This window comes from Cygnus atratus, chromosome 1, assembly GCF_013377495.2.
Source record: "Cygnus atratus isolate AKBS03 ecotype Queensland, Australia chromosome 1, CAtr_DNAZoo_HiC_assembly, whole genome shotgun sequence".
Taxonomy (NCBI): domain Eukaryota; kingdom Metazoa; phylum Chordata; class Aves; order Anseriformes; family Anatidae; genus Cygnus; species Cygnus atratus.
Window position 1 is genome coordinate 76,740,374 of NC_066362.1, and position 24,978 is coordinate 76,765,351.

Consider the following 24,978-nt stretch of genomic DNA (forward strand, 5'->3'; position numbering starts at 1 on the left):
TACTATTAAAAATGGCCTTTCAAAATAGCCCTTTTGAGTTGAATAAGTTTTTTCCCCAAAATTAATGAGCAGTGTCAAAAAACACCTAAAAGCTCATGCTAGAAATACAATAAGCATACTGTGCTTTCCCTTTTGTGATAGTTTTTTTAAAATAGTTTTCACTGTGTACCTAATAAAAGGTGTAGTAACTCATACAACAATACTAGTTCTAGGAGCAGAAAATTACTTTTAATATTCACCTGGATTTCATCTTCCTTTTCAATCTAAGCAAGCTGACTTTGGCTAACCTACTGCTTTTTGTAAGAGTACAGAAATATCAGACTCAGACTTACCCAACAGTAACTTTGGAAAGTTGGATGTTTCAATATTATGATAATAGACTATGGATACAGTAGCAGCCACAAATCCCATTATAGCTGGTAGAAATAGATGGAGATGGCGAGATTTCATTTGTCTGAAAATAAATGAGGTATAAGTTAGTGAATTTGGTGTCCTTATTCACCACTGTTACATTGCTAGGTATTCTGTTAAACTACTTAAGAGGACAAATATGACTTTCCTAGTGGGATTTTTTTCTCCATGTGTATGTGTTAACTTCTGTCAATATTTACTTACTGTTATAGCTTGAAAGGAGAATAACAATGAGCTAAGAACAACCATTTCATTATCCCATTGAAATCAAGAGTTTCTGAATTGATGCTCCATCTTTTTTGGGAAAAAAAAAAGCAACTCTTTAGACCTTACTAGCAAGTGTGTCACATGTTAACAGTGTACGTTAACAAATTTGGTTAGCTTGGCTATCCACCCATCACTGTCACTTACGTATCAGAAACTATGCCCTCTGCTATTTCACACACATGTACAAACAGGAGAGTGAATGTCAGGATCCACCGTAGGTTGTGCCCAGGGAAGTGTAGCCATGTATTGTGGTGAATCTGGACTTTGGAGCTTTGGCTTCCCCAGCCTGGAAAATAATATTAATGAAGGAATAAAGTTAGCCTTCAGACAGCAAGAGATCTGGTTATCCATTCTAAGCCATAGTCGTGCTTCATCAGTAGTAGAGCAAATCAACTATCAACAGCATAAAAGAGCTACAAGACCTGTTGTTACTACCCTTGTGACCCAGGAGTGTCTGAGTTGCCATGTAGCCCTCCATAATTTAGATCTGACCCTGCAGATAACAGGACAACAGACTTTCCAAAATAGCAATCAAAGAGAAGAGGTTCCTGGTCAAGAACAAAGATGAAAAAGACAATAGCAATATCTCAGTCTCTCCCTCGCAAAACAGGGGCTGACAGAACTGAAATGGTGGTGTCGCCATGTTTTTCCCAGCCACAGATCAACAGTGGGCAAAGTTGCCAGCTGATATAAAAATACATCCTCCAATGAGGCCTCAAAGAGATATATTTACTTCAAACAAATAAAATTTATTATGTCTCTCTCAGGCCTGGCTGGGAGCACTGTCTCAGGGGATACCAGGCAGCCATTTCCCAGTCTCCTCTGGCACACCCTGGCCTTGTGCTGTGCATTCCTTGCACATTCAAAGCTCCCACTAGGCCATCAGAACTCAGCTGATTTAATCAATGAATTAAATTTGAAGTCTATTTCAGTTTCATCACCTCAGATATCAACTATCCTCTTCAGAGAAGATTGTCTCTAAGCCAGTAACCTGAAAACAAGCTGGACACCAGGGACCTGACAGACGTGTCAGTGCTGTGGGGAGCTGAAGTTTGATCAGAGGTTAGCCTCTCATGGCGTCGAGTTCTTTCTTGCATGTTGCTTCGTAAGGCAACTTGTCCTCTGTCCTTTCCCATTCTGGTACGGGCCTGTCCTGAACCACTCAGCCTAAATGCTCTGGCCTGTACATGTCCCTCTTACTATACGGCAAATTCTGGAACTCACTGATGGACTTCCCAAATCACAGAGAGAAACTCAAGAACACCAATTTTTAGGGGAAGTAAAGAAAAAACAAACAAACAAACAAACAAAAAACATTTTTAATTAGGGTAGTGAGCTTTCCATCTGTTTCTTTCAGATGGTGCAGAACTGAATTTAAAGTTGAGGATATACCTTTGATACACAAGGATCACAGAATGATAGAATCATAAAAAGGTTTGGGTTGGAAAGGACCTTAAAGCTCATCTAGTTCTAAGTCCCTGCCATGGATAGAGGTAGTGTCTCATAATGCACAGGGCTTATCAGGTGACTAAGACATACACAAGAACCCCTGTTTATTCATTCTTGGAAACTGTCAGTTTATCACCATTTCATCCTTTAATATGCAAAGTACTGCAGGAACAAAATATCCTCTCTTCTCCCTCTCTAACTCAAGAACTCTCCAGAGTTTCCAAAGATTTTCCTAGTCTAATATGTCTTCCTTTGACCTTGCTTTTATCTTTGTCTCTTCCAAGCTGCTTTTCATATTTATTTCCTTTCGCACATAAATCTGCACACATTTCATCATCAGTTTTCAATTTTAGATTCAGTCAATATTGTGGACTCCAGCTGGCTCTTAAGGCTCTGTCCAATACCTATTTCTCCTGGCAATCACGGTACAAAATAGAAAAGAAAGAATTGTATACACACACACACATATATATAATTGCATGCCATACAATTTAAGCTACCATGTTTTTTTCCTAACATTGTTAGAAAACAGTGAATTCTCAGTGGTCGCAATACTATTTCAAAAATAATTGGCTAGTACCTGTAAAAATATTACAGGAGCCTGCTACAAGTTGATACAACACAGAAAGTTGTAAAAGATAATGTCAGCCCTCAGACCCTGTACTGAGTTTCAATCAAACACTTCTGCAGAAAGCCCCGTAATTCAAGGATGGCTCAAATCTTACCTCAGAGAAAGATCCAGCACTGATATTAAGATTTCAGTTGGAGGCAGTCCTCCATAACCTTTGTTGTTGAAGGTGTTTTTTTCTTTTTCTTTTTTTTTTTCTTAGTCTTTAATTGTCCTTCTGTTAAAATTTGTTTCTTATTCCCCTGTTTAATTATTTAATTAGCTTTCAGTCTCTGGACCTTACGATACCTTTGATTGCTAGTTATTAAGTGTCTTAGCCCACAGGCTCCTGTAGCCTGCTATTCAATCACTTTGGATTAATTTTGAATAATGGAAGTCCTTATATCTCTCATTCAAATATAGACCTAAATTCAAATCTTCCTTATGTAAGAAATGCATTACTATGCAAATACGTAACACCATGAAGGGAATATAGAATAAGTGACCTCATGCAATTGTCAGGAGAGTATTAAATTTTTATTAATATTTATTGCCTTTTTTTACAGTCATTCAAGCGTCTTCATCTTCTATGATCATTAAATGGTATTTATTTCATCTCTACAAATAACTAGGATAAAGAGAAGACTATACTGAAAAAAATATCATTAGAGTACTAGTTTAGATGGGGCTTTTAACAACAGTATATAAATTAGAGCCATTTCATTGTCCTAAATTCTTCGAGAGATATTTATCATTTATTATTTTCATTCCCATAGGCAAAGATTGTAACCTTTGCTTTACCTTTGCTTCCAAATATTGGCAAAAGAGAGAATTGTTCTGTTTTAAAAGTTTCCTACACTTCTCCTAGTGCTAGATCCAAGATATTCTCCAAAATTTGCATAACTTCAAGGGAATTCAAACTCACTGTCTTAACTCTTCTAGCATCTATAAATAAAAAAGTTTGCAAGTTGCTAATTTTAAATCTGAAGAAAGCCTCTCAAAGCATTGCAAACTGGTTTCTCTGGTTCTCATCCATCTTTCTGGTTGCTTACTTCAGATTTGTATCTAAAATTCCCAATATGTCAAGTGGGTTTGCTTCGGGTCCTCTGGATCAAACCACTCTTTCTCTTCTTTCTTAAAATTATTAAATACAAGGCATCTAGCAGTTTGCACCACAGGCCTCCAAGCACATGTAAACATGTCTGAGTTTAAACACACACTCAAGTGTTTGTAGGATTGCATAGCTCCATTGAATAACTCACCAATGAACAAAATTGGAAAGGTGATAAAAAGCAGGAAGACGTGGGGAACCAAGTTGAGGGCATCCACAAAGCAGACATTTCTAAGAACGCCAGCACTGATGTTATAGGCTGAAGCATTGTCGTTACCACAAAATGCAAGCCTCATGGCTTCTAGAAGGTCTGGCTACTACAAAAAAAAAAAAAAGAGAGAGAATACAAGAGATATGTTGAAGCAAGAGTTGACTACCAAGACTGCTAGCATTTCTTTCAGCTACATACAGAGAGAGAGAGAGAGAGAGAGAGAGAGAGAGAGAGAGATACATGAGGAACACATTGAGCAATTGACAAAGGATAAATTTGTTGTATTTTGAAAATGCTCTGGGGCCTGTTCAAGTATAAGCACATTGGAAAGAAGGCCGTGTTTATATTAAATATATTAAACGAATATACATTAATTAAATATACTGTGCAATGTCTTCTAGTGTTCATTATATGCACAAGAGTTATAGACTGCAAGTGCTCTATATTCATAAGAGGATATGGAAAAAGAACAAGAAAGTTTTGAGAAAAAATACCTTCATTCCTAGTAAGAAAACTCAAGTTCACATTAGTTGAATCCTGTGTGTTACTTTTTCTTTGATGAGACAACACTCTCTGTGCAACTTCTCTGTTCATATGATTTGTTGCACTACATTTTCAGTGCAAGCACATTGAACCTCTTGTTTGGCAGCTTTGAATTCCCTGATATCTTGCATTTTTTCATTGTCCCATTGAACAACAGTGATCATATACACTAGTCATTCCAGATAAAGTGTGAAACTCTTAATCAAAGAAGTTTGTATTGAAGATTGCATGGGCAGTAAATCAGCATTCATGCTTGATCTTGCAAATCCTTATGCACTTGCTTAGCCTCATCTAGGCCAGTCTCTGGCTTCCATGTTTTCTTATGAGATTATCTTTGTACACCAAGATAAGCCCACGCGTTCGTGCTTGCAGAGCGTGGGCCACAATATGACCCAGAGTTATGGCCAGTTTCTGGCTTTTATCACCCTGTGCATTATTTATTTATTCATTCTTCTTTATAGGAAGATCAAAAAAGATTGCCACCAAAATGTTTCCATGCTGGTTTCTTTTCCCAAAACTTATACACAGAAATGTAGTGCTGTAGAATAGCTTGTGTAAACTTTTCTGCTCACAACATTGTTTTCCAAATTTTACATACTAAATAAAAGAATGCCTTTAATTCAGCGAAGTATATTGTATGTTTTGGTGAATGCATCTTTCTGTAATAACATTGGCATTAATGAGTTTTGCATAATCAGAACAATGAAGACATGCAAAAAATACATGAATACAATTTAAAAAAGAAAAGTTTAGTTCAATGAGGAAAAATGCTTTCCTTATTTCCTTAGATAGTTCAGATTAGTTTTATCAGTTTACTTGTTTAAAAACGGTAAGTATGACAAGGTAAGTATAAATTACTCAAGTACTCCCTTGGAGAGAACACAAATACAAAGATCTTCAAAAGAATAGAGTTCAAAGAAGCACTCTGAACCTCTGCTAATCCCCTCTTTTTGCTTTTAAGTAGTTTTTTGCTGGGTCCAGAAAGCATAATCCCTACTGAAATATATCACTGAAACTTGTAAAGGAGTTTAATTGAAAAATATGTGATAAATGCAGCCCCTTTTCCAAACATATCAGGGATTCGTGGATTGATATTTACCAGAAGTTAAGCATAACTCAGGGTCATACGGTGGACCACATTCTGCAAACATGAATTCATGTACTTACTGTGGTGCAACAGATGATGGGCAACTCACTCAATTTTCAGTAGAACAAAATTTGATGGAGAATTTGACCCAATCTCCAAAGTGAATAGCATGATATGACCACTATCAATCTGACATTATACTTTAACATAAAATATATTCAAAATTCTAAATGATTAATAATGCAAAATAAGTATTCTTTTGAATACATGAATTCTTTCTAAATAGTCTGAGGAGTTATTAACAGAACAAACAAATAACTTTTTAAAAAAACTACAAGGAGTTTGTTTGCTTTTAATTTGTAAAAGCTTGACATGTCTCCTTTAAGAGAAACATAATGGTAATGATAATCTCTTGAAAATCGGTAGTGCTGTTTCCTCATTTTTATCGAAGGTCAGAAGTCCAAAGGAGTTCTGCTGGGAATTTTCCTCCCTTTCCCACAAGTAGGGCTCTTTTCTGAGACAGCATAAGATGTTATTGTGGTCTAGTGGTTGGATTGGTACTGAAGGGCAGGGGGATCCTGGGTTCAAATGAGTACTGAATCACTGACTTCATGTGTAGCTTTTGGCTTCTAGTCAAAAATAAATCTGGGAGAAAGGATTAAAACTGTGTCCAAGAGAAGCTAAGGGAAACTGTTTTGCCTTTTTTTTTTTCTTTTGATTTTTCTGGAAGTGAAATGGAATATAGGCAGTAGATGTTCCCATGGAAGAATAGGCCATTATCTGCGTGGAGAGTGCTCTCTGATAGCTAGGACCTAACCATCAGTTTGTAGAGGATTCTTATTACACCTCAAACAGTGGTCCCTAGAAGCTGTCAAGAAAGATGCATAGCACCTTTGCTGTGCTCAGTTTTGTGGTGGAGTATGTCCAACAGTATACTGTCTTAAAAACAACCATCCTTTGTACATTGATAGGGCTGAGGAAAGAATCTGTTTCTATCATTAATACCAACACAGACAGACAGTGTCTGTCATACTGATCATCATTTTCAAGATATGCATAAGCAGTCTATTTACAACACTTTTGTTACAGGTTCAAAGAGGTAGAATTTAATTTTATTCTCTTAAAATGAGAGAAATCAGAATCTAGGTTGGTTAGTTTGTTAAGACAAACAATCAAACAAAAAAAACAGACAATCAAAAAGATTGCATTGTCAATGAAATGAAATAAAGTAATTGACTATTAATTCCCAAGTTATTAAATCAGAAAATACTTCTTTCTTAATCAGCACATCCAGTGACCACCATTATTAATGCTCCTCAGGCTTAAAATCTATTAAAGCATTCTGATCAGTGTCATGATGCAGTGTTGACCCAATACAACTTACGATTTGGCTTTAAGAAATGCTCATCAGGTGCAACCTCCCTTTTTATCATCACTTGCTTCAGGACGCACATATAGTACATTATGGCAGTGATAGGGAACAGAAGAGATAAGGATGGTAGGAAACATTAATATTCAAGTGGTCTGCCCGCCTTTCTGTCCATCTGTCCTTCCTTCCTTCCTTCTTTCCTTCTTTCCTTCCTTCCTTCCAACTGTCCATCTGTCATTGAGCTAGACCTGAACCATGGCTGTGAGTGGAGGACCCATGTTCTGCATCTGTTGGTACATGCCAGCTTTCATGGATGCTTTCTGGTGTTTGAAGACAGGCTGCTAGCTGTTCTTTGTGTCTTGAAGAGTGATGTATGAAAATACACTGCATTACATTAGAGACAGAAAAATAATTTTTCCTCCAGTGTGCCTCACAGGGAGCAACAAACCACTCCAGCATTCCTTTCCCATCCACTTCAGGTGCAGAAGGTATCAGATCAGATAAGATCAGATATAACCTCCCCAGTTTTGCCCACGTGACCCAAACCACTAGACCTAGCTCTGACTTTTGGAAAACTCATCTCCATAGGAGGCTCTGGAGATGCACAGATGCACATTTGAAAATTTTGAGTCAAAAAACTGACCCTGGAAATGAAGACAGCTTGGAAGATCTCACCTGCAGATAACTGATAAAAGGCAGAATGAAAAAGCACTAATCCCTCCTGTTCTGTAATACCATAAGATTTCTTTTCACAGAATGAAAATGTGAAATGGAAGAACATCAAATTTAGAAATAATATCAAGAATTGCAGTTTTTCCTACTGCTAAAACTCATCAAAACTACAGCTAGATTTAGAAAGGAAGATGGAACACTTTTATGGCTGACCACTGACCAAATCTGGGTTCCTCATTAATAATTAGACTTCTCTTCCATTGGCTTTAGTAAGGCTATGCTAGGGTTCATTTAGAACTAGACCTACAGAGAGATGGATAGAGGTATATTGCCTAAATGAGGAAGTGCTGCTTGTTTCGCTCAGTGCCAAGCATCATGCTAGAACATAATTAAATACACCAAAGACTTTTTATGTTTTTCCCAAGCACCAGTTCTTTATCATTGCCAAAGACAGAATATTGGCCACACTGAAAAACAGTCTAAGCCTGAAATGAATAGCCATGTTGAAGCTCTTTGAGTTAGCTCTAAGCAAGTCAGAATACAAAGTTCACTCAAGCTTTCCACACAGTGTAGCCAAAGCTGACTTTTCTCCTCATCAAAGATGTGGAGACAGACTTTTCAGGCTGCAGTATGTATGCAATGAGGGATCAAAGAGGAAAAGCTGGGGTGCAGTGCCACATGAGGAGAGATTCAAGGATATTTCTGTTGTTAAGGGATGGTAGAGAGAACAGCAGAGGTTGTTGCAACTCTGAGAGGTTATCACTTTCCCTAGCAGCAGCTGCCCTCCTACGCGTGCCAAGCCCCCTGGCGACACTGGCGGCAGCACGGGTCTTCTCTTCCTGGAATTGTATGTAGGTGAGTTAAGCAGCAAAGCCAGGTTGCTTTATCTTCCCCAGCAGCCTGCTGCTCCAGGCAGCTGCCTGCTTTGCTGTACTCTACAAGGTCCAATGGGGAACCACGAAAATATTAACTCAGTCTCAGAGTTAACGGTGTTCTATTACCACAGTACTGTTTCCAAGACAAGAAGCTCTGCTCACTGCTAGCCTGAGACGAGATCAGTGCTGAGTTGTTGCAGCATACTTCAATTTCAATGTTAGCTCATTTAGGACAAGCTCAAGGACCTATGAGTCATGGGGAATAGCACAGCAGGGAAATGTCCACTGGTTTCTTAGCAAATCTTTACCTATGTGTCCTTAAGGAAGGGACAGCCTCTGGAAAGCACACAGACCTCTTCTTCTCACATGAATTACCAAGACCTTTTTTCTAAGTTCTTACTCAGTTTGTAGTGTTTGGAGCTGAAGGCTTATTTACAGGCAGATGGCTTTGTCTAGCGTACAGGAACGACTGCAATAAATGGGAGCAGTCCAACTGCCACTACAAAACAACAAAATGCATAACCTAAACATGAATATTCAGGAGAGGACAGATGAAAGGGTAACAAGTTGTTCTGAATTTTTTTGGACATCTGAAGTTATTGACCACTATTTCTCATCAAGCAGCAGTAGCCTTTCAGGATGCCTGTTGAGATCCTAACATTTCAGAAAACAGTATTAGTCATGGCTATTACAAAAATGGCTTTCCCAGAGATAATTTCTCTTTCTGCTGAATACACCAAACTATGCTGGGCTGATTGCACCAAAGTGAGGATATCATTATATATTTGCTTTACTACTAATTATAGTAGGAATACTACACTTTATAATAACGTTGCCAAGCATACTAGGCTTAACCTAGCATTTCAGTCAGGGGAAATTCAGTAATGTGATAAAGATCTTCGGATAACAAGTGCATACTATCTGAGGGTAGCAGCTACATTCAGCACCCCAGTAAGGCTGCCAAATACCTGGTAATTTTTTGTTTTATCACTTGTACAATGGGAGGCCTTTGTCCTTCAAAATTAATGACAAATTGTTCAGCTTAACTTCAGTCTTTGCAAACAGTAGAACTAGTTACAGATTTTCAGTGGTGCTTTCTCTTTCTCCCTTTGCAAACAGTCTGCTGCAAGCTAAAGCAATGAGCAGAACTTCACAGAGTAGAGGAATGAAAAGAACAGTCAGGAGAATGAGTCCATGATGGTGCCAGTGGACAGAGTTTCATCTCTCCTTGACATCATTTGGGAATCTGATTCCCTGTTGGTTTGCTTTAATGAGGATGTGAACTATCTGAACAGTAGCTCACCCTGCAATGAAATAGCTAAAAAAGTTTATGCCCTTTAAGCATTTAAATTTTCATCCTAAAATCTCCATCACTGGCAAACTGAGACTTTCTGGTTCTGAGTTAAGGTGTACAGACATTGTCATAATATAATAAACAGAAATCAGTACAAAAGAGTTTAGGAACATATATTCATTGTGAATAAGAAACGCATTTTGGGAAGAAAAAAGTAAAAGGACAACAAATTAAGCATGAATGTGATGTAGCATTTAACCTAAACACTTACAAATCTCATTTTAACAAACTGAAATTGGGATTCTTAATGCATTCCTGAGATAGATTTTACATAAGCTATAGAAAAGAATAAAATGGGAAAATGGCAGATAATGTAAATTTCCATAAAAACAATAAGAACATCCTCACTGAGTGCAAAACTGTTAAGAATTTGAGTTACAGACATTTTAATTAACTTAGGGACTTTAAAATTGGGCTTAAAAGTCTTCATATTCAAGAGTTTTATCTTACCTGGATTATCACTGTTCTGCACACTCTGCAAGATATGTCTGTAAAGGAAAGAGCATAAATACAGTTCTCAGGTGGACCTTGCTTGGGGGAAATATGGAACTTTAAAAAAGTGTTTATTTCAGTAGTTCAGTTGCCTATATTTAAAAAAAATAATAAAATCATTAGCTGCACTTCCTGATTAAAATACATCAGCTTACTGAGCATACTTGGGTCTCAGTTCATATTTTTTTGGTCTTAGAATTTGCATTATATGCCCATATATGCAAATATACAAGTACACATGTATACATATATATATGCATATGCGTACACATACAGATGCAGGATGGAGAATGTACTGAGAGTTTTATGAAAGTAGTTGGCTTTTAACTTCTCAGTAATGGAGTCATTACAAAAGTAAGATTTTTTTCCTTCTTTCCTGAAATTCACAGAGAAAACTTTAACAAAGATCAAATTATTTTTAGGTTGGATAAGCAGTATGAAAGGTCTAACTTGCCATGGATTTTTAGTTAGTGCTCTGAATCATTTTCCTTTCCAGGTGTAAACCTATTCATTCATTTTTTTTACCTCCCTAAAAGCACCTGATCTAATGGAATCTGCAATTCATAGATACGCATTATTTGCAAAGAGTTCTGCTAAGTCAATGGCAAAAAAGTGCTGCCCACATAAAATGTCTTTTACCCAAAATCATCCTGTACCAAATTTCTTTTTCCTTTTCATTTCTATTTCGGCTTTGACCAGCTACCCTAGATATACCCTGCTTCCTTGCTAAGCACTGTCCCAGTTACCTTGGGCCTTAAGGTGATGAATTACTTCTGATACTTGTCAGCATTCTCATCGCTAACTGGTGTATACCAGCAGCCCGATCCAAACTGCACTGAAGTCAATGCAAAGAATCTCATTGACTTCAGTAGGTTTTGGATCAGGCCCCAAACACAGACAAAATCACAACAGCAAGGCTGCTAAACACAATACTGACGCTGAAAAGCATTTCACACAAACATCTGCAGTGCTATCACGCATCTAAGACATTACTTTTTCTTTTTTGGTAAGCTCCTTAACACAAAGCGATTTCAACCATCGGCGTGCTACGCTGCCTGCTGCAAAACCTATGGCTCCACATGCTGAGACAGGACGGTTTAAAAAAAGAAACACAACCCTGTACACAGCAGCAAAGAAAACATCAGCGGTAGGGGACTGTAAAGCCTGAGAATGCCTGAGAATGGAAAAGGAAAAGGAAAACAGATCTGAGTTGTAATCCCAGGAAAGAACAAGGAGAAGCCCTGTCCCACAGATATAAAGGGAAGGAGGAGGAGACGGTTAGTGGGGGATGACGGGGGGGTCACTGCATGCCCCGCTTGCTTGCTGAATGTTAGAGCAAACTCTGTAGCTTACCTTTGCAAACACAAAAACAAAATACCAACCCAAATTTTCACTCGGTTGTGCTATGTGATCAATATCATCCCGGTGGCAGGATTTTCCTTCACTTAATGAAGCAGCTCCAAGCCCTGGAGTGGATTATTTTTAGGCTGGTGATGGGAAGATCAGCTGCTGCCTCCTATCGAGTTTCCAAAGCGCACAAACTCTGCTTGTCTTTCTCACACGCCGAAGGGGGCAGGAAACTGGGAAGAGACAGGCAAGCAAGAAGCACCAATTTTTTGCCTCCTGAAGCTACAGTCCCCTGGGATTTCTTCTGCTTGCTTTTATTTTCATTCTTACTCGCTGGAGTGGTAAGAATCCAAGAGGCTGCATTGCAACGCGCAGGCTATTATCAGATGGTTATCCTGAAATAATTGATTTGGACAAGGTAGTCTAACTTTTGGCAGGCACGGGAGCTTCAGTTTTTGAATTCTTCTGAATTAAGCCTGGTTAATTTGAATTTGACAACATAATTTTGTACATTGTCCATCATCTTGAGCAAAAGAGAAAGCATAACTCTACTCAGATATTTTACTTTACCCTAGATCCCTCCAGACTCTCCTGCTTAACATACAGAACAAATCCCACTTTTTTATCACTTAAAGCATTGGATAGCTTTTCTTTTGAAACAGATTTAAAACAAACAATCTTGAAATAAAATTCAAAGTAAATTTTATGTTTATTCCAGGGATATAATTTTCAATACAATTGCCCTTATTTATAAGGGATAATATTTTTTGGCAGCACTGGAAGTTGCTACATTGCATATGTTTCTTTATTTAAAGATAAAGAGGTCCTCGAGAGCCTACAGGCTGGTTTGTTGCCTATTTTCTTTCAGTGCCATTGAACCAAGATATGCCAAGGTTCAGATTTTCTGTCATGATAGCTTCATCTTATCAAGCCGTACAGCTTGAGGCCAAAAATGGCAAAGTTCTTAGGGCTAGACCTGTGGCTTGGCATAAATACTCAGAGCATTTAAGAGCACAGCAGTTCTGGGGTTGGGTACCAGAGCTGGAGGCCTCTGGGACAAAGTTTGCTCAGACCTAGCAGAATCCAGGGGTTGCACTGAGATCAGTGGGGAGCAGACGGTCTCAAATGGATTGTGGTCAAATATGTTTTCATGCTATGAAAGGGATTACAGAAAACCGTGAGCTGAATATGCAGGGGAATGCTTGGGGCCAAATATTGGCAGAATCATTAAAATCTTGACAAACCCAGCCTTCTCCTTTTTCTGAGATTTTTTATTTTTATTTTTTTACCTTATGACTGTAGGGAAAAAAAAGTGGAAACCTTGGATCTGAAGAAAAGTACTGCCTTTCGATATATCCCATTGACTTGAAACATCAACACATCATTACACTGAGCGACTGTGACAGCCCTTGACCGTCCTCCACAGCACTTGCTGTTTTACTTGCCTTTTTTTTTTTCTACTTTCTTTCCTTCTCTCTAACATATTAATATTTAATGTTTCAAGAAAAAAATAACTTTGAAGGGAAAGGATCTGAGTTCTGTTATATATCTATGTTTCATTAAAGATGATATAAAATAAAATCTTTAACCCATCATGTGGCGTTTCTGAAAAAAAAAAAGGTATAATTTCAGACAGAAGGGGACAAAATTAATGGAAAGAATTTCTTAATTAAAACATGAAAATTTGGTTCACCCATTTTCATCAAACTGTTTTAAAAGGAAGGAAAAAAAAGGTACAGTAAATGAAAATAAACATAGCAGCTACCAGCATGTTTCATTTTCTATTTTCCAATTGAATGCTTTAATTTTTAGCTAAAATGCTTTGTAAATGCATGTTTAGAAGGATTAAGGAGAGCGGAAAGCTCTAAGACGTCAGAAAACATTCTGCTCTGATCCAGAATTATTATTTTTGCATTTGGGCTTGTTGATTCGCCAGATAAATAAATAAATAACAAGGAATTCAAAATGGTTCGAGATGTGTTTGGATCTGTAACTAAATGGGAAAAACGGGGCAATTTTTACGTATCTCTGCCCAAAACCTCCCACCCAGTTTCCCACGCTCGCCTCCCGAAGGCCCGCTAGCCACCGCTCAGAAGCCCTCGGACGCCCCCCGCCGCAGGCCGCTGCCCCCCGTCCCCGACCCCAGCCCCAGCCCCAGCCCCGGCCTAGGCCCCAGCCTTTCGCCGCTGTCCCTGCTCGGGGAGCGGGTGTGCGGCCACCAGGGCTGAACGGCTGCGGAGCGCAGCGCCGCCAGCCACATTACCTGATGACTCTGGGGGGAAAGTGCACGGATCTTACGAAACCGCCGAGTTTTGGCTGCTGGCTCGCAGGCAGGTAAAAATCAAGTGCCAAAGCCCATTAACATGCTGGCAGTAGTTTCTGCGCTGTTTGCGGGCTTGCATCATGCGTGACCGGCTCAACCCGAAGGAATCTAAATGGTGAAGGAATAGCGGGAGTGGGAAAAGGTTTTCATGAAATAGCACTCACCTTTGTGAATACAATCCACTGCAGCCGTGGATTAATTTGCCACAGCTCCCAGCTGAGCACTTTCCACTCTAATTATCTTGGATTATTTAACTCACCACACGGCAGAGGGTACCTGTGCTTTGGACACTGTTCACATAACGAGCTGTTTTGCAATATGTGGAGTCTCAGCTGAGTACAGCTCTCTCCTACGTTGCAGACTAGTCCATAGACCTCCCTCGACATGTACTTCACGGCCCACCAACACTAGCAATCAAGTAATTGGACTTTAATGAACTATTGCTCATTAGCCCAGCTTAGGTACCTGCATGCCAGCCCTCAGTCTCTCCCATTCCTTAGGTAAAGAGCTGAAATCATCATTGTTTCACATATACAGACAGGTTTTGTTTGAACTGTTGACACTGAACCAGCTGTTTCTGAGAAAACCTCTCATGGATCTTCAGCTGAACAAGTGCGGATAAATTACTTGACTTACTTTAAACCTATGTGTATCATTTATACCAGAGTCTTACACTAATATAAGCTACATAGGCAATGCTAGGAGGAAATTATATAAGCTAAGGCATATCAAGTCTTTATTTTACTTCTAAATTTGTCACAGTGACTAGCCTTTAGTAGCTCTGTGTCAGGACTCTTGCCATCATATAAAAAGACCAGAGTGACACACCTTCAAGATTAATTGTATTTATGCTTACAGTTCTATTTAAAATAAAAGAAAGGTTTTCTGCATTTGTGTTAATTTTATCTCAAAAAATGGATCTGCCAAGAACACATTAAAGAAGTACCAAAACCTCAATTTTCTATTTTATTTTTTTTTTAATGTAATGGAAAATGCAGCCTGTCCTTTGAATAACTTCTCTGTCCCTTTTAAATATTTATTGTGATTAAGCTTGGAGAGGAGAAGCAGCAGAAGCTTAGCATTATTTCAAATATTTTCCACAGCTTTAAAAAAAAAGTTATTATTCCTGGTTTCTATGGGGAAAAGTGTTGTGGAAAATATATACAGCAAAAGTTCAACAGAGCAACCTAAGTGGAAAAGAGCTCTATATGGAGAACTACAAGAAAATCCCAGACCTTGGAGTTCATCACTATAAAAGGTGTATACAGCCACATGACTTGAGCAGGGATGTACAATCCTTCTGATCTTTTGACGGACAACTAAGTGTAAGTGGTGCAGTAGTGAAGTCCCAGGCACCAAATGCAATGCTACATTCATCTCAGTAGTTCATAATCTTGGCTGAATCAGGGTGCAAAATTGCAGTTTATCCGCAGAAGAGATTTGCACTGCTGCAGGTATCTGGGTTGCCCTGTGCAAGGCTCATAAGCACAAGCCTGGACCACGACTTACTGTTGTTAGCACATCCTTCCATGATGCTTCCTCACATTGGTTTGCCAAACTTCCAGCCGCAAGTAGTTTTTGTATGAATTCAAAAACACAAGTCCAATCACATAAAGAGTTAAAAAATTCTAAGTTGCTACAGGAACACTTGAATAAAATGCCTTTGTACACAGAGCATTAACTAGAAAGTGGCTGCAAGCAAAAATGAGATAGACTAGCTGAGTCTCAGTGTCTCAGATCCCAGAAATATGAAGTAAAGCACTAGAATAAATACACAAAAATTAGTTATATGTTTAAATGTTAAACGCAGTATTACTTTTAGGATCTCCAGTTTTATTTGTTCTGTTTGGTAAAGGTATTGATGGGCAGTCACATGGGCAAGAAAACATGTACGGTTTGAATTACACATTTTTATTCAAAATTATACATTTTTATTCAATTACACATTTTTAGTCGAAAAAAAAAAAATTAAAAAAAAAAAATCACAAAACCTGACAGCTATTCTTTTAATACTGGAGGGCTTTTTGAGGCTGTCAAGAACAATAGAAGACTTGCATGTCCTTTAAGCATAGAGGTGTTTGATCCTAAATTTCATAAAGTAGTCTTTTGTACTACAATTTAAATTCTGCTAGATGCTTAGACTCACGTGTATAAATGACAACACTGTTGTGGATGTTGTGTGTGTATGTCTGGCTGGAGCTGGAGCAAAGTGTTGGTGTTTTCTTTGTTTTTATCTGTGCTGTATTGAATTTGTGTCCTTGGGGCTGACATTGGACAATTTAGACTGTTCTTGCATGTTGACCGTAAAATCTCTTTTCATTTCTAAACCAGCAAACCTACTGGTCTGATTTTATCCTTTCTGCAAACATGACAGGACTAAACTAGGGAGAGAATCATTTTCTCCCGTAGAAATCAACCAGCCACCTACCTTGACAAGTCACCTTTTTTCAAATTTTGGCTTTTAGATACATCATAGACAGGAACAAAAAGATGTTTAGGTGACTAATTTCAATGTGAACTCCTGAAAGGGAATCCCAGAAAACAGAACTCACCTCACCTAGAATTAGATGGCTGATAATTGATTGCTTACATCTTGGCTAGTTGCCTAGACTCTCTATACAGAATTTGGAGAGAAAAATAAATTCTTTTCATCATAAAGCAAGCATATAAGATACTGGGAACTCATTCCCCTCTGGGTATTTCACTATTTCACTCCATAGACTAACAGAGAGTCTGTATGATTGTTTTAAGCCTAAGTAATTCTCACACACATAGAATTAGTGAAGTGGACACCTGCTTCTATGCTACATTTAGAAATGAGAACTATGAATCCAGATAACTGGAGCATTTTTGAAAATTCTACCTTTTTCTTAAAAAAAATCTTTTTCTACCCTATATCTTCTTTTTTTTTTTTTCCTTTGAGGTATGGAAATAAATAATTATCAACACGAGATATTTTTGCATGTGGTCCACTTTATGTTTTTTTATATGGCAAGAGTCCTTTAGAATGTGATAAAAAGAGTAATAATCATGACAAGTATCTTATAGAAGTCATCCTCACCATTTTTACTAGACCTGGTAGAACCCACACAAGCCTCCTCCAATATGCCTTACGATCTCTGATGGTAGTTCTGAAACTTGTTAATCATACTTGAGCAGTATTTTGCTCTATGCTAGCATGAATGTATAAATGTAAGTAAAGATTTATAAGAAATAAGAAAGATTGATAAGAAATACATTCTACAGGAAAACATAGAGTCCATATTTGCCTATACTAACCCTAAAATTTGACATCTGCTGTATCCAAAATACAGCATTTGTTTTGTTATTTCCACCAGATATAATACATTCTTCTAAAAGTCATTACCATAAGAGAATGCATTCAATCCTTAAGAAGGTCCTTCTCTCTCTCTCTCTCTTTTTTTTTTTTTTCCAAGGCAAGATATGTAGTGCAGTCTCTTGCTATTCTAAAAAAAAAAGGGGTCCCACATCTGCCTTTTATCTAAATCCTTATAGTCCAGTCTCTGAAGTTGCATATCTAGAAGCTGGAAGATTTTTAACAAAGTCTCTGTCTAGGTTTCTGGGAATAAAAACTAAAAAAATAATAATTAAAAAAACAACTTTATTAAAATTCACTTTTGTAAAAAAAGGCAAATTTAAAATATATTTAAATTAATTGTGGTCACTCTTTATGTTGTATTTGAGTTAATAGTATGTCATCTGGGTAATTTAACTGCTGCAGTATGAGTGTAGTATCTCAGGTCTTAAAATGCTTTTTGACTTATCAACTACTTCTGTATCTAGTGGGTACTAAATACTAGTGTCCTGTATCTGTGACCTTTTCATCTTCTCTCCTTGCTGATGCTATCTATGACCTTTGCTGGAAATGCAAATGGTAAAACCAGTTTAAAGTCTATCTTACAGCACAGAGAACATTATTGAATCCCATGGTTACAAGGATTAAAATCCGTAAAAGAATTTAGCTAAAAGCATTAAGATTAATTTCAAATAATTCTACTTCTGTACAGAAGGATATGCCAATGGCACAGCAGTGGAAGGCAATGTCTTATCAGAAGACACAGAAGACCTCAAATCAAAATAAATAAAAATATCCTAAACTGTCCAGCAATCAGCACACTGTAGAAACACCACGTCACAAGGAATGGTATCCCCATAGACTCTCCAAAAACACTTTCTGAAAGCTCCTCATTAGGGTATACCTAAGGTACTTCTGTAATATTTCATCACGATCCTGTGACAGCAGTCTGACAGCATCGTCAAAGGGATTGTATACATACAGAAAAAGTGGGAAACATTATTACAGCACAACTCAGTCCAGTTCCAAGACAGCAATAACATGATACCATATGGCACAAAATGGTAGAAAATAAAAGAGTCTCTGGGGTGAAAATAACAGTTCCTATAGAACAGTAGTAGAAAATGAACACCATGAGATATATAATGCTTCCAGACAGACTCTCAGCAGACACCATAAGATTTATTAATATGACTTCAGGGAGATTTACATCGTATTTGCTGAAATAAAGCAAATGGTCTGAGAAATGTAAAAGGGAATTAAACAGACTTTCGCTAGTGTTCATTCTCTGTTTTACATCATGTCCCTGCGACAGTAATGGACTTGATAGGGAGTACTACCTCATTTCAAGTGGACCAGCGGATTCTTTTGTAACTTTGCATACAAAATGCTGACATGCTGAGGCAATCTGGACATTGTCGAACAAATATGACCAGAATCACTCTAGCCAAATTTTCAGTTTGTGAGTCAGTTTGTAAGTTGATTGCACACAATCTTGAACGCAGCTATTCTGATGAATTAATTTATTCCTCCTCTCAGTTATCTCAGGAAGCAAGCTAGTACATGTATGTGAGTCTGCACTACGTTAAGTCATGTATTGCTTGTCATTCCAGCCACAATTAAAAATGAACCCCATTTGCACAGCTCAGATCCAGATCTGGTTTGTAGATGTGTTATCACCCAGCAGACGTTTTAAATTGAATGGTGTTTTATTATCTACAATGGGACAGATTCTGTGTGCCATTTTGCAGCAACTAACTGCTAGATGTGTCTGAGGGACGTCTGAGAGCAGTATAATGCAGTTTTGCATTTGAAACATAAAGCAACAGCCATTAGTTATAAGAATCATATACATATGATGTTATATCTGAACAGAGGAAATGATATCGTCATGAGGCAGAACTCCCTTGTCCCTTTTCAGAAAATCTTGGGTGGAAATATGAGTTCACGAAACTGAAATGCAGCATGTCCAATACATTTTTCATAGATCGTATTGTGTCCTGAGCAACTGATGCATATGTGCAGTCTTTTATTTACACTGTGAAGGGAAGAGAAAGTGGAGACACTATAAAGGATGACTAGGAGCATTTGTGTCTTTGAGGAAAAATATGGTTGCTCATCCCCTTTTTACCTGCATTTAGCAGACACTCTTGTAAGATAAGGTGACTTCATTTGGACTGAAAGAAAGAAAAAGGAATTTGGTCAGTTTCAGAAAAGAACAGAATAATGATGAAGACTGGCAGGTCCACTGCATGGCAACTGTTTTCTGAAGTTTCTTAAATTCATATGCTGCCTGTGGTTGTAAAGGATACCTTGTTCTGCTCTTTACCATTCACCCAGGTAACTAGTGTTTAATCAGGCTGGTTTATACTAGCTGGTAGGAAATCCATGACAAGTAGAGTTGATTGAAATTGTGCTTTGAAAAACTTTTGTCTTGCTAGTTTAAAAGAAAAAAAAAGTTCAAAATATTTTTGTAAGTTTTTTACTTTTTACTTATGAAAAATAGAGCTGTTTTTTCTTTTCTTTTTTTTTTCCTCTTTTATTTCCTTCCTTCTTTTAGTAGCAAAGTGCAGAAAAAGAAGTTGGAAAACCTAATATTTGGAATTTTGCGGGTCCTTGATATCTCATATTTATTGAGATGAAAAGTCTGATAAAATTGTGAGAAGTCTTACACATGAAAAATTCTTAGTCTCATTCTTACGACATTTGTTTCAACATTTTCAAGATACTGGATACTAACTTTAGACCCCATATTTTGAAAATCTTAACTTCCCTCCTTAAGAACAAGTGCTAGTTCTGTTAAGTACATTTCCACTGAAGCTGGGAGGAGATGCTGATTCCTGGCATCTGCAAGAATCACATTTTCTGAGGAACTTACAAAGCTATAAAGAGACATATATAATAATTGAAGAATATGAACATGAGGAATAAGTTACTTAATGTACTAACACATTGAATTATGTCTGGGGAACCCCATAAAGTGCAATCCTGGTAAGTAAAACAAACTGAAATACTGTTTTACAATAGATTATATTCCCACTGCATTTACCCCAGTTTCTGTACACACGTTAACCAGTAGAAAATAGGATTCTTGTTCAGAAAGCTTTCTGTCCTGCAAATATGCATTTCAGTTTTCACCATGAAAATTTATAAAGCTTGTAACAATGGCAGAATAGTCCCCATATGAAAAATGTTCCGTATTTCATTATCAACCACCACCAATAAACATGTTGATAGAGCAACCATCTTATGTAGATATCTACAACATTCTCCTGTAGTCCTTTTGAAGCAAGTATTGAGGTTGCTGGAATTTCAGAAGCTAAAGCATCATGTTCATTCAATACATGATTCAGGTTCCTCCTCCCTATGAGCAGTGCTTGCTGTCAGACCATATAGGTGCCATTCCCTCTGAGCTCTAAGAAACACCTCAGTGGATATAAAAATTCTTGGTCTGAGCTAACAGAGTAGCTCATTAAGGAAAATGGGAAGAAAGACATGGAGAAAATTAGCCTACAGTGTTATTTACACGGACAATTTAGCCTGAAGAGAAAAACGGTTGACAGAGCAATTGGATGCTAATTGTCCTGGTCAGCATGGCTATGGTCAGCACCAGGAGGAGCTTCAGCTCCAGAACGGCATCCCCTTGCAGCCATCTGTGCACTTTCTCCTTGAGACACAGCTAATCCAACCTTAGAAAAATCCTTATTTCTGTGTCAAATATCTATTTTCAGGTAGTTTTAACAATTTCTGACATTAAAGAAGATGTAATGCATTTCAAATACTGTAACAGGCAAGAGATTAGCATTTAGTTGGTACCACCATGCACCACATAGATCCCTGTAAGTGCAGTATTGTCAATAGTTACTATTTTTTCAGGAGTCATTTCCTCAAAAACATGGTACAGAAGTGGTGTTTGATTTGCCTTAGTCTCCCCAGGAAAGCTCACTCCTGCGCTTAAACAGAGATCTTTGTTTTGGATTACTTAGAACAAACAATTGTGAATCTCTGATATTGCTCTAAGATACAACACATGATATATGATACGTGCAAATTGTAGCCCAAATATTTGAAAGCAGACCACTGTAATGAAGCGTAGAAAATTTAAAAGACCAGGCTTTTCAATGTTGCTTTGAAATATGATTTGAGGTTACATTGTAGAACAGACTAAAGTTTTTTGTTCCACATTATCAAAAATTCCTGAGATGTTTTCAGAGATTTTACTGAAAAATGTCAAAAACCTTGCAAAGGCAAGTATAAGAAAACCGTATCGTAAGATGGGAGACTAGATGAATAATAATAAGATGAATATTATTAATAATAAGATGAATAGATAATGTCTCTTTCTACAAAGTTTGTGTGTCCAACTCTTCTCCAAGACACAGCAAGGAAAAAGTGGAGAGTACATGAGTCACCTAAGGTACCTGGTCACTCTAGTCACCTCTTGGCTGTACCAGTCACTTCAGCTATCTGTAAAATCAGGGTAAAATCAATTAAAATTGCATGACTGAAACTATTTTTAAAAAATCCATAAAATCACATTATATTGCAGATGTTTGAATGTGCTATGTCTTTATTATCAAGTTAAAATGATTCTTTAATCCATAATCAGCACAGTACATTTTCGGGGAGGGGAGAGGGTTGTGAAAAAGTAAAAACTATCCCAAATGTTATATGGCTTTATGTTAGCTTCTGCAAACACATACTCAATGACTTGACTTCCCAGCAGCAATTACGCATGAGATGCGTCTCACGCTCTGGTGTGGGTAGTCCAAAATGACTACTCACTAACTGATTAGTTGCAGTGTGAGAACCATCTTTCAAAAATTTCCGTTGTAGTGAAACAGGAAGATTGTACGTGCAGACCTGAGCACTGTAATACTCTCAGCAGCTGCGCTGAGGCAAGTGACCCTACAGAAACATGACACAAAATATCTTTCGGTCTGAGAAGACAGCTAAACACAGGGGCACGAGAGAAATAACTTTCTGACTCTATCGGCTGTTGCATAAGTGATGGGGAGTGGGAAGTAGATTTCCTAACAGCATGAATTACAAAGGTAGTATCAGAAGACCCTGATCTCTGCCTGATCTTTTGTACGCTCTTCTGTGATTCACATGCTCATAGAAAATTATTAAGAGGACTATTTATCTGACCCCGCAAAATGATGTTCGGACTTCACATGTGCTTTCTATCTAGGGCTTGCTCTGTGGGTCATCAGCCAGCAATGAGGTTGAAAATAGGAACCAGTCCAAACAACAACACTCTACTGTACTCATTTCCCATCCAGCTTGAGGCCTAGATACAGGGAGGGTGTTTACATTGAAAGGAAGAAGAGCAACATGCGTGTACAAGTGATTCATTTCAATAAAGGGAAACCACCATCTGGTCTGTACCTGAAAGTTTTGGTCTGTAAAAAATAGGAAATCCAACTCAACCTGACCATAAAACAAATATAAAATACAGTAATTAGGAACTGAATACCGTAATAGAATAATGGCATCTGCAGAAGCTATTTCTTGTGTAATAATCATAGATGCCTGCCTGGAAATATATCTACAGTAAAAACAGCTGGTGATTTTATTAAGTTCTCCATGGACATGTATCAGCATCATTCTTAGAGTAAGAAGGGTAATCTAGCAGAGTTCTTATTCCATCTCTGACGATGATTTTCTCAGCTGGTTTTACTTGCTTCTATACGGCATGGTGTTAATGCTGCTATAATAATGTCACTAGATGGCACTGTCCCCACCAGCTGCGACTGCTGCTTTGCGTTGTCAATTGGGTTACACAGGGTCGTGACAGGCTCTGTTACAGGAGCAGTTTCAGGAGACATAGCAGAGTATGAGCTATAAGAATCTATAATTAAATCTACTCTGTTAGATAGAGGAAAGTATAAGTTGCTCAAGACTAGATACAAATAAAGCAAGCTATGTTCAGATTATAGATCACGGTTTCAAATAATGGATTTCTCCTCTGCTGAGAAGGAATATGCAAAAGCACTGCACTTGGCAGACCAAAAACATTAGCGGCAGTCAGGGATGGTCAGTGTCAGACAAGAAGGAGGAAATATACACACATTCCTGTGTTTCAAGTGGAAGAATTTGTTAATGTGTAAAATAAACATGTATTTCATAAATAGTTTTGACATATATTGTAGGCAAACAGAGGCTGTAGATTGAGGATGTTTATAGACTCAGGCAGATAAACTGTTTAATGACCCAGCACACAGATAAAATGAGTGAGTGGGCTGCTAAAGTTGGAGAGATTTGTAACAAAAAAATATTAAGAGTGTTATGAACACAGTATGAATGGAAACATATGTTTGTGAGAGCACCAGATGAGACAGCAGAGGAAGGAGTAAAGGAATAGACTGTACTGATAATGAAGAACACAATTCCCTGGACACTGCTCCCAGAACAGTGTTCTCAGCAGTAAAATTGAGTAATGTGATGTTTAGGTCAAGCCCAAAAGGCCTGCACTCTGATAAGGCCTCAGCACAGATAACTTGGCAGCAGAAGATGCTGCCTTCTAACAACAGGAAGATGGCAACAAGGTTCCACGATATGACATATAGCATTCCTTTTCCTGTTGGCCCATCAGAAAAACAGATGTACATTTCAAACAAAGAAGAAAAAATGTGCAAAAGCAGCAACTTTGCCTAAGATTTATGGAGACTAGAGTAAGCAAAATCCTGAAACAAAAGACCACCCTATAACAAGTACTGGTTCCTAAAGGATATGAAAGATCTGTCAAAAAACAAGCTCACTATTGTCAATCAGAGAAATGATGAATATTTGACAGCCAGTGTCCCTTGTTGGCTGTGTTGCACACAAGTGGTCCTTAAGAGTGCATGTGAGTGAAATCTCTGAGGGAAAGACAGTGCATAACATCAATTTATATAGAAGCACAGAATCTCCCAAGTTGGTAGGGACCCACAAGGATCATGGAGTCCAACTCCTGGCTCCACACAGGACCACCCAAAACCAGACCCCATGTCTGAGTGCATTGTCCAAATGCTTCTTGAACTCCGGCAGGCTCAATGCTGTGACCACTGCCCTGGGGAGCCTGTCCCAGTGCCCGACCACCCTCTGGGTGCAGAACCTTTTCCTAACACCCAGCCTGACCCTCCCCTGTCACAGCTCCATGCCATTCCATCGAATCCTGTTGCTGTTCCCAGAGAGAATATTTACATAGAGATTTTGTAAGCAAATATAAAATGTTCATTTTTTCCAAGAGCTTGCATTGAATTTTGTTATGCTGAATTTTCTTACAACAGCTGTTACTTGTATTCCCATGTCCCTTGATTCCCTTATGTCTTTCAGTTCCTCTCTATGGCAATCTTCTCTGAGACTTCTAGATAATAGAAGGTGTGAGGTTCTTCTCTTCCCGTTTTCTTGGTTAGATTGCCTTCATTGCAAGTTATACTTTTTATAAAATAAAAAGAAAGGGGGCTGGAAGGGAGCTAAAGAGATCATTCAAAGAGCACAGATTGTCCCCCTCTACTCTGTCTTTGTGAGGCCCCACCTGGAGTACTGCATCCAGGTCT

General features: G+C 38.1%; 1 protein-coding gene across 4 annotated transcripts in view; it reads right to left on the reverse strand.

Annotated features, from left to right (window-relative positions):
* The window catches only part of ABCC9 (ATP binding cassette subfamily C member 9), an 84,882-nt gene extending 72,898 nt beyond the window's left edge, over positions 1–11,984 (reverse strand). Inside the window, exons 1-5 of one of the 4 annotated variants that reach the window (XM_050708360.1) lie at positions 11,802–11,915; positions 10,407–10,444; positions 3,997–4,162; positions 823–964; positions 333–454 (exon numbers count right to left, since the gene is read on the reverse strand). In XM_050708360.1, coding sequence (XP_050564317.1) covers positions 333–454; positions 823–964; positions 3,997–4,141 — 409 coding nt within the window. In that variant the 5' untranslated portion in view covers positions 4,142–4,162; positions 10,407–10,444; positions 11,802–11,915. Of the gene's footprint in view, positions 1–332; positions 455–822; positions 965–3,996; positions 4,163–10,406; positions 10,445–11,801 lie in introns of all 4 variants that reach the window. The other 3 variants (XM_035540815.1, XM_050708359.1, XM_050708361.1) reach the window with 3 other exon arrangements.
* Positions 11,985–24,978: the final 12,994 nt, after the last annotated feature.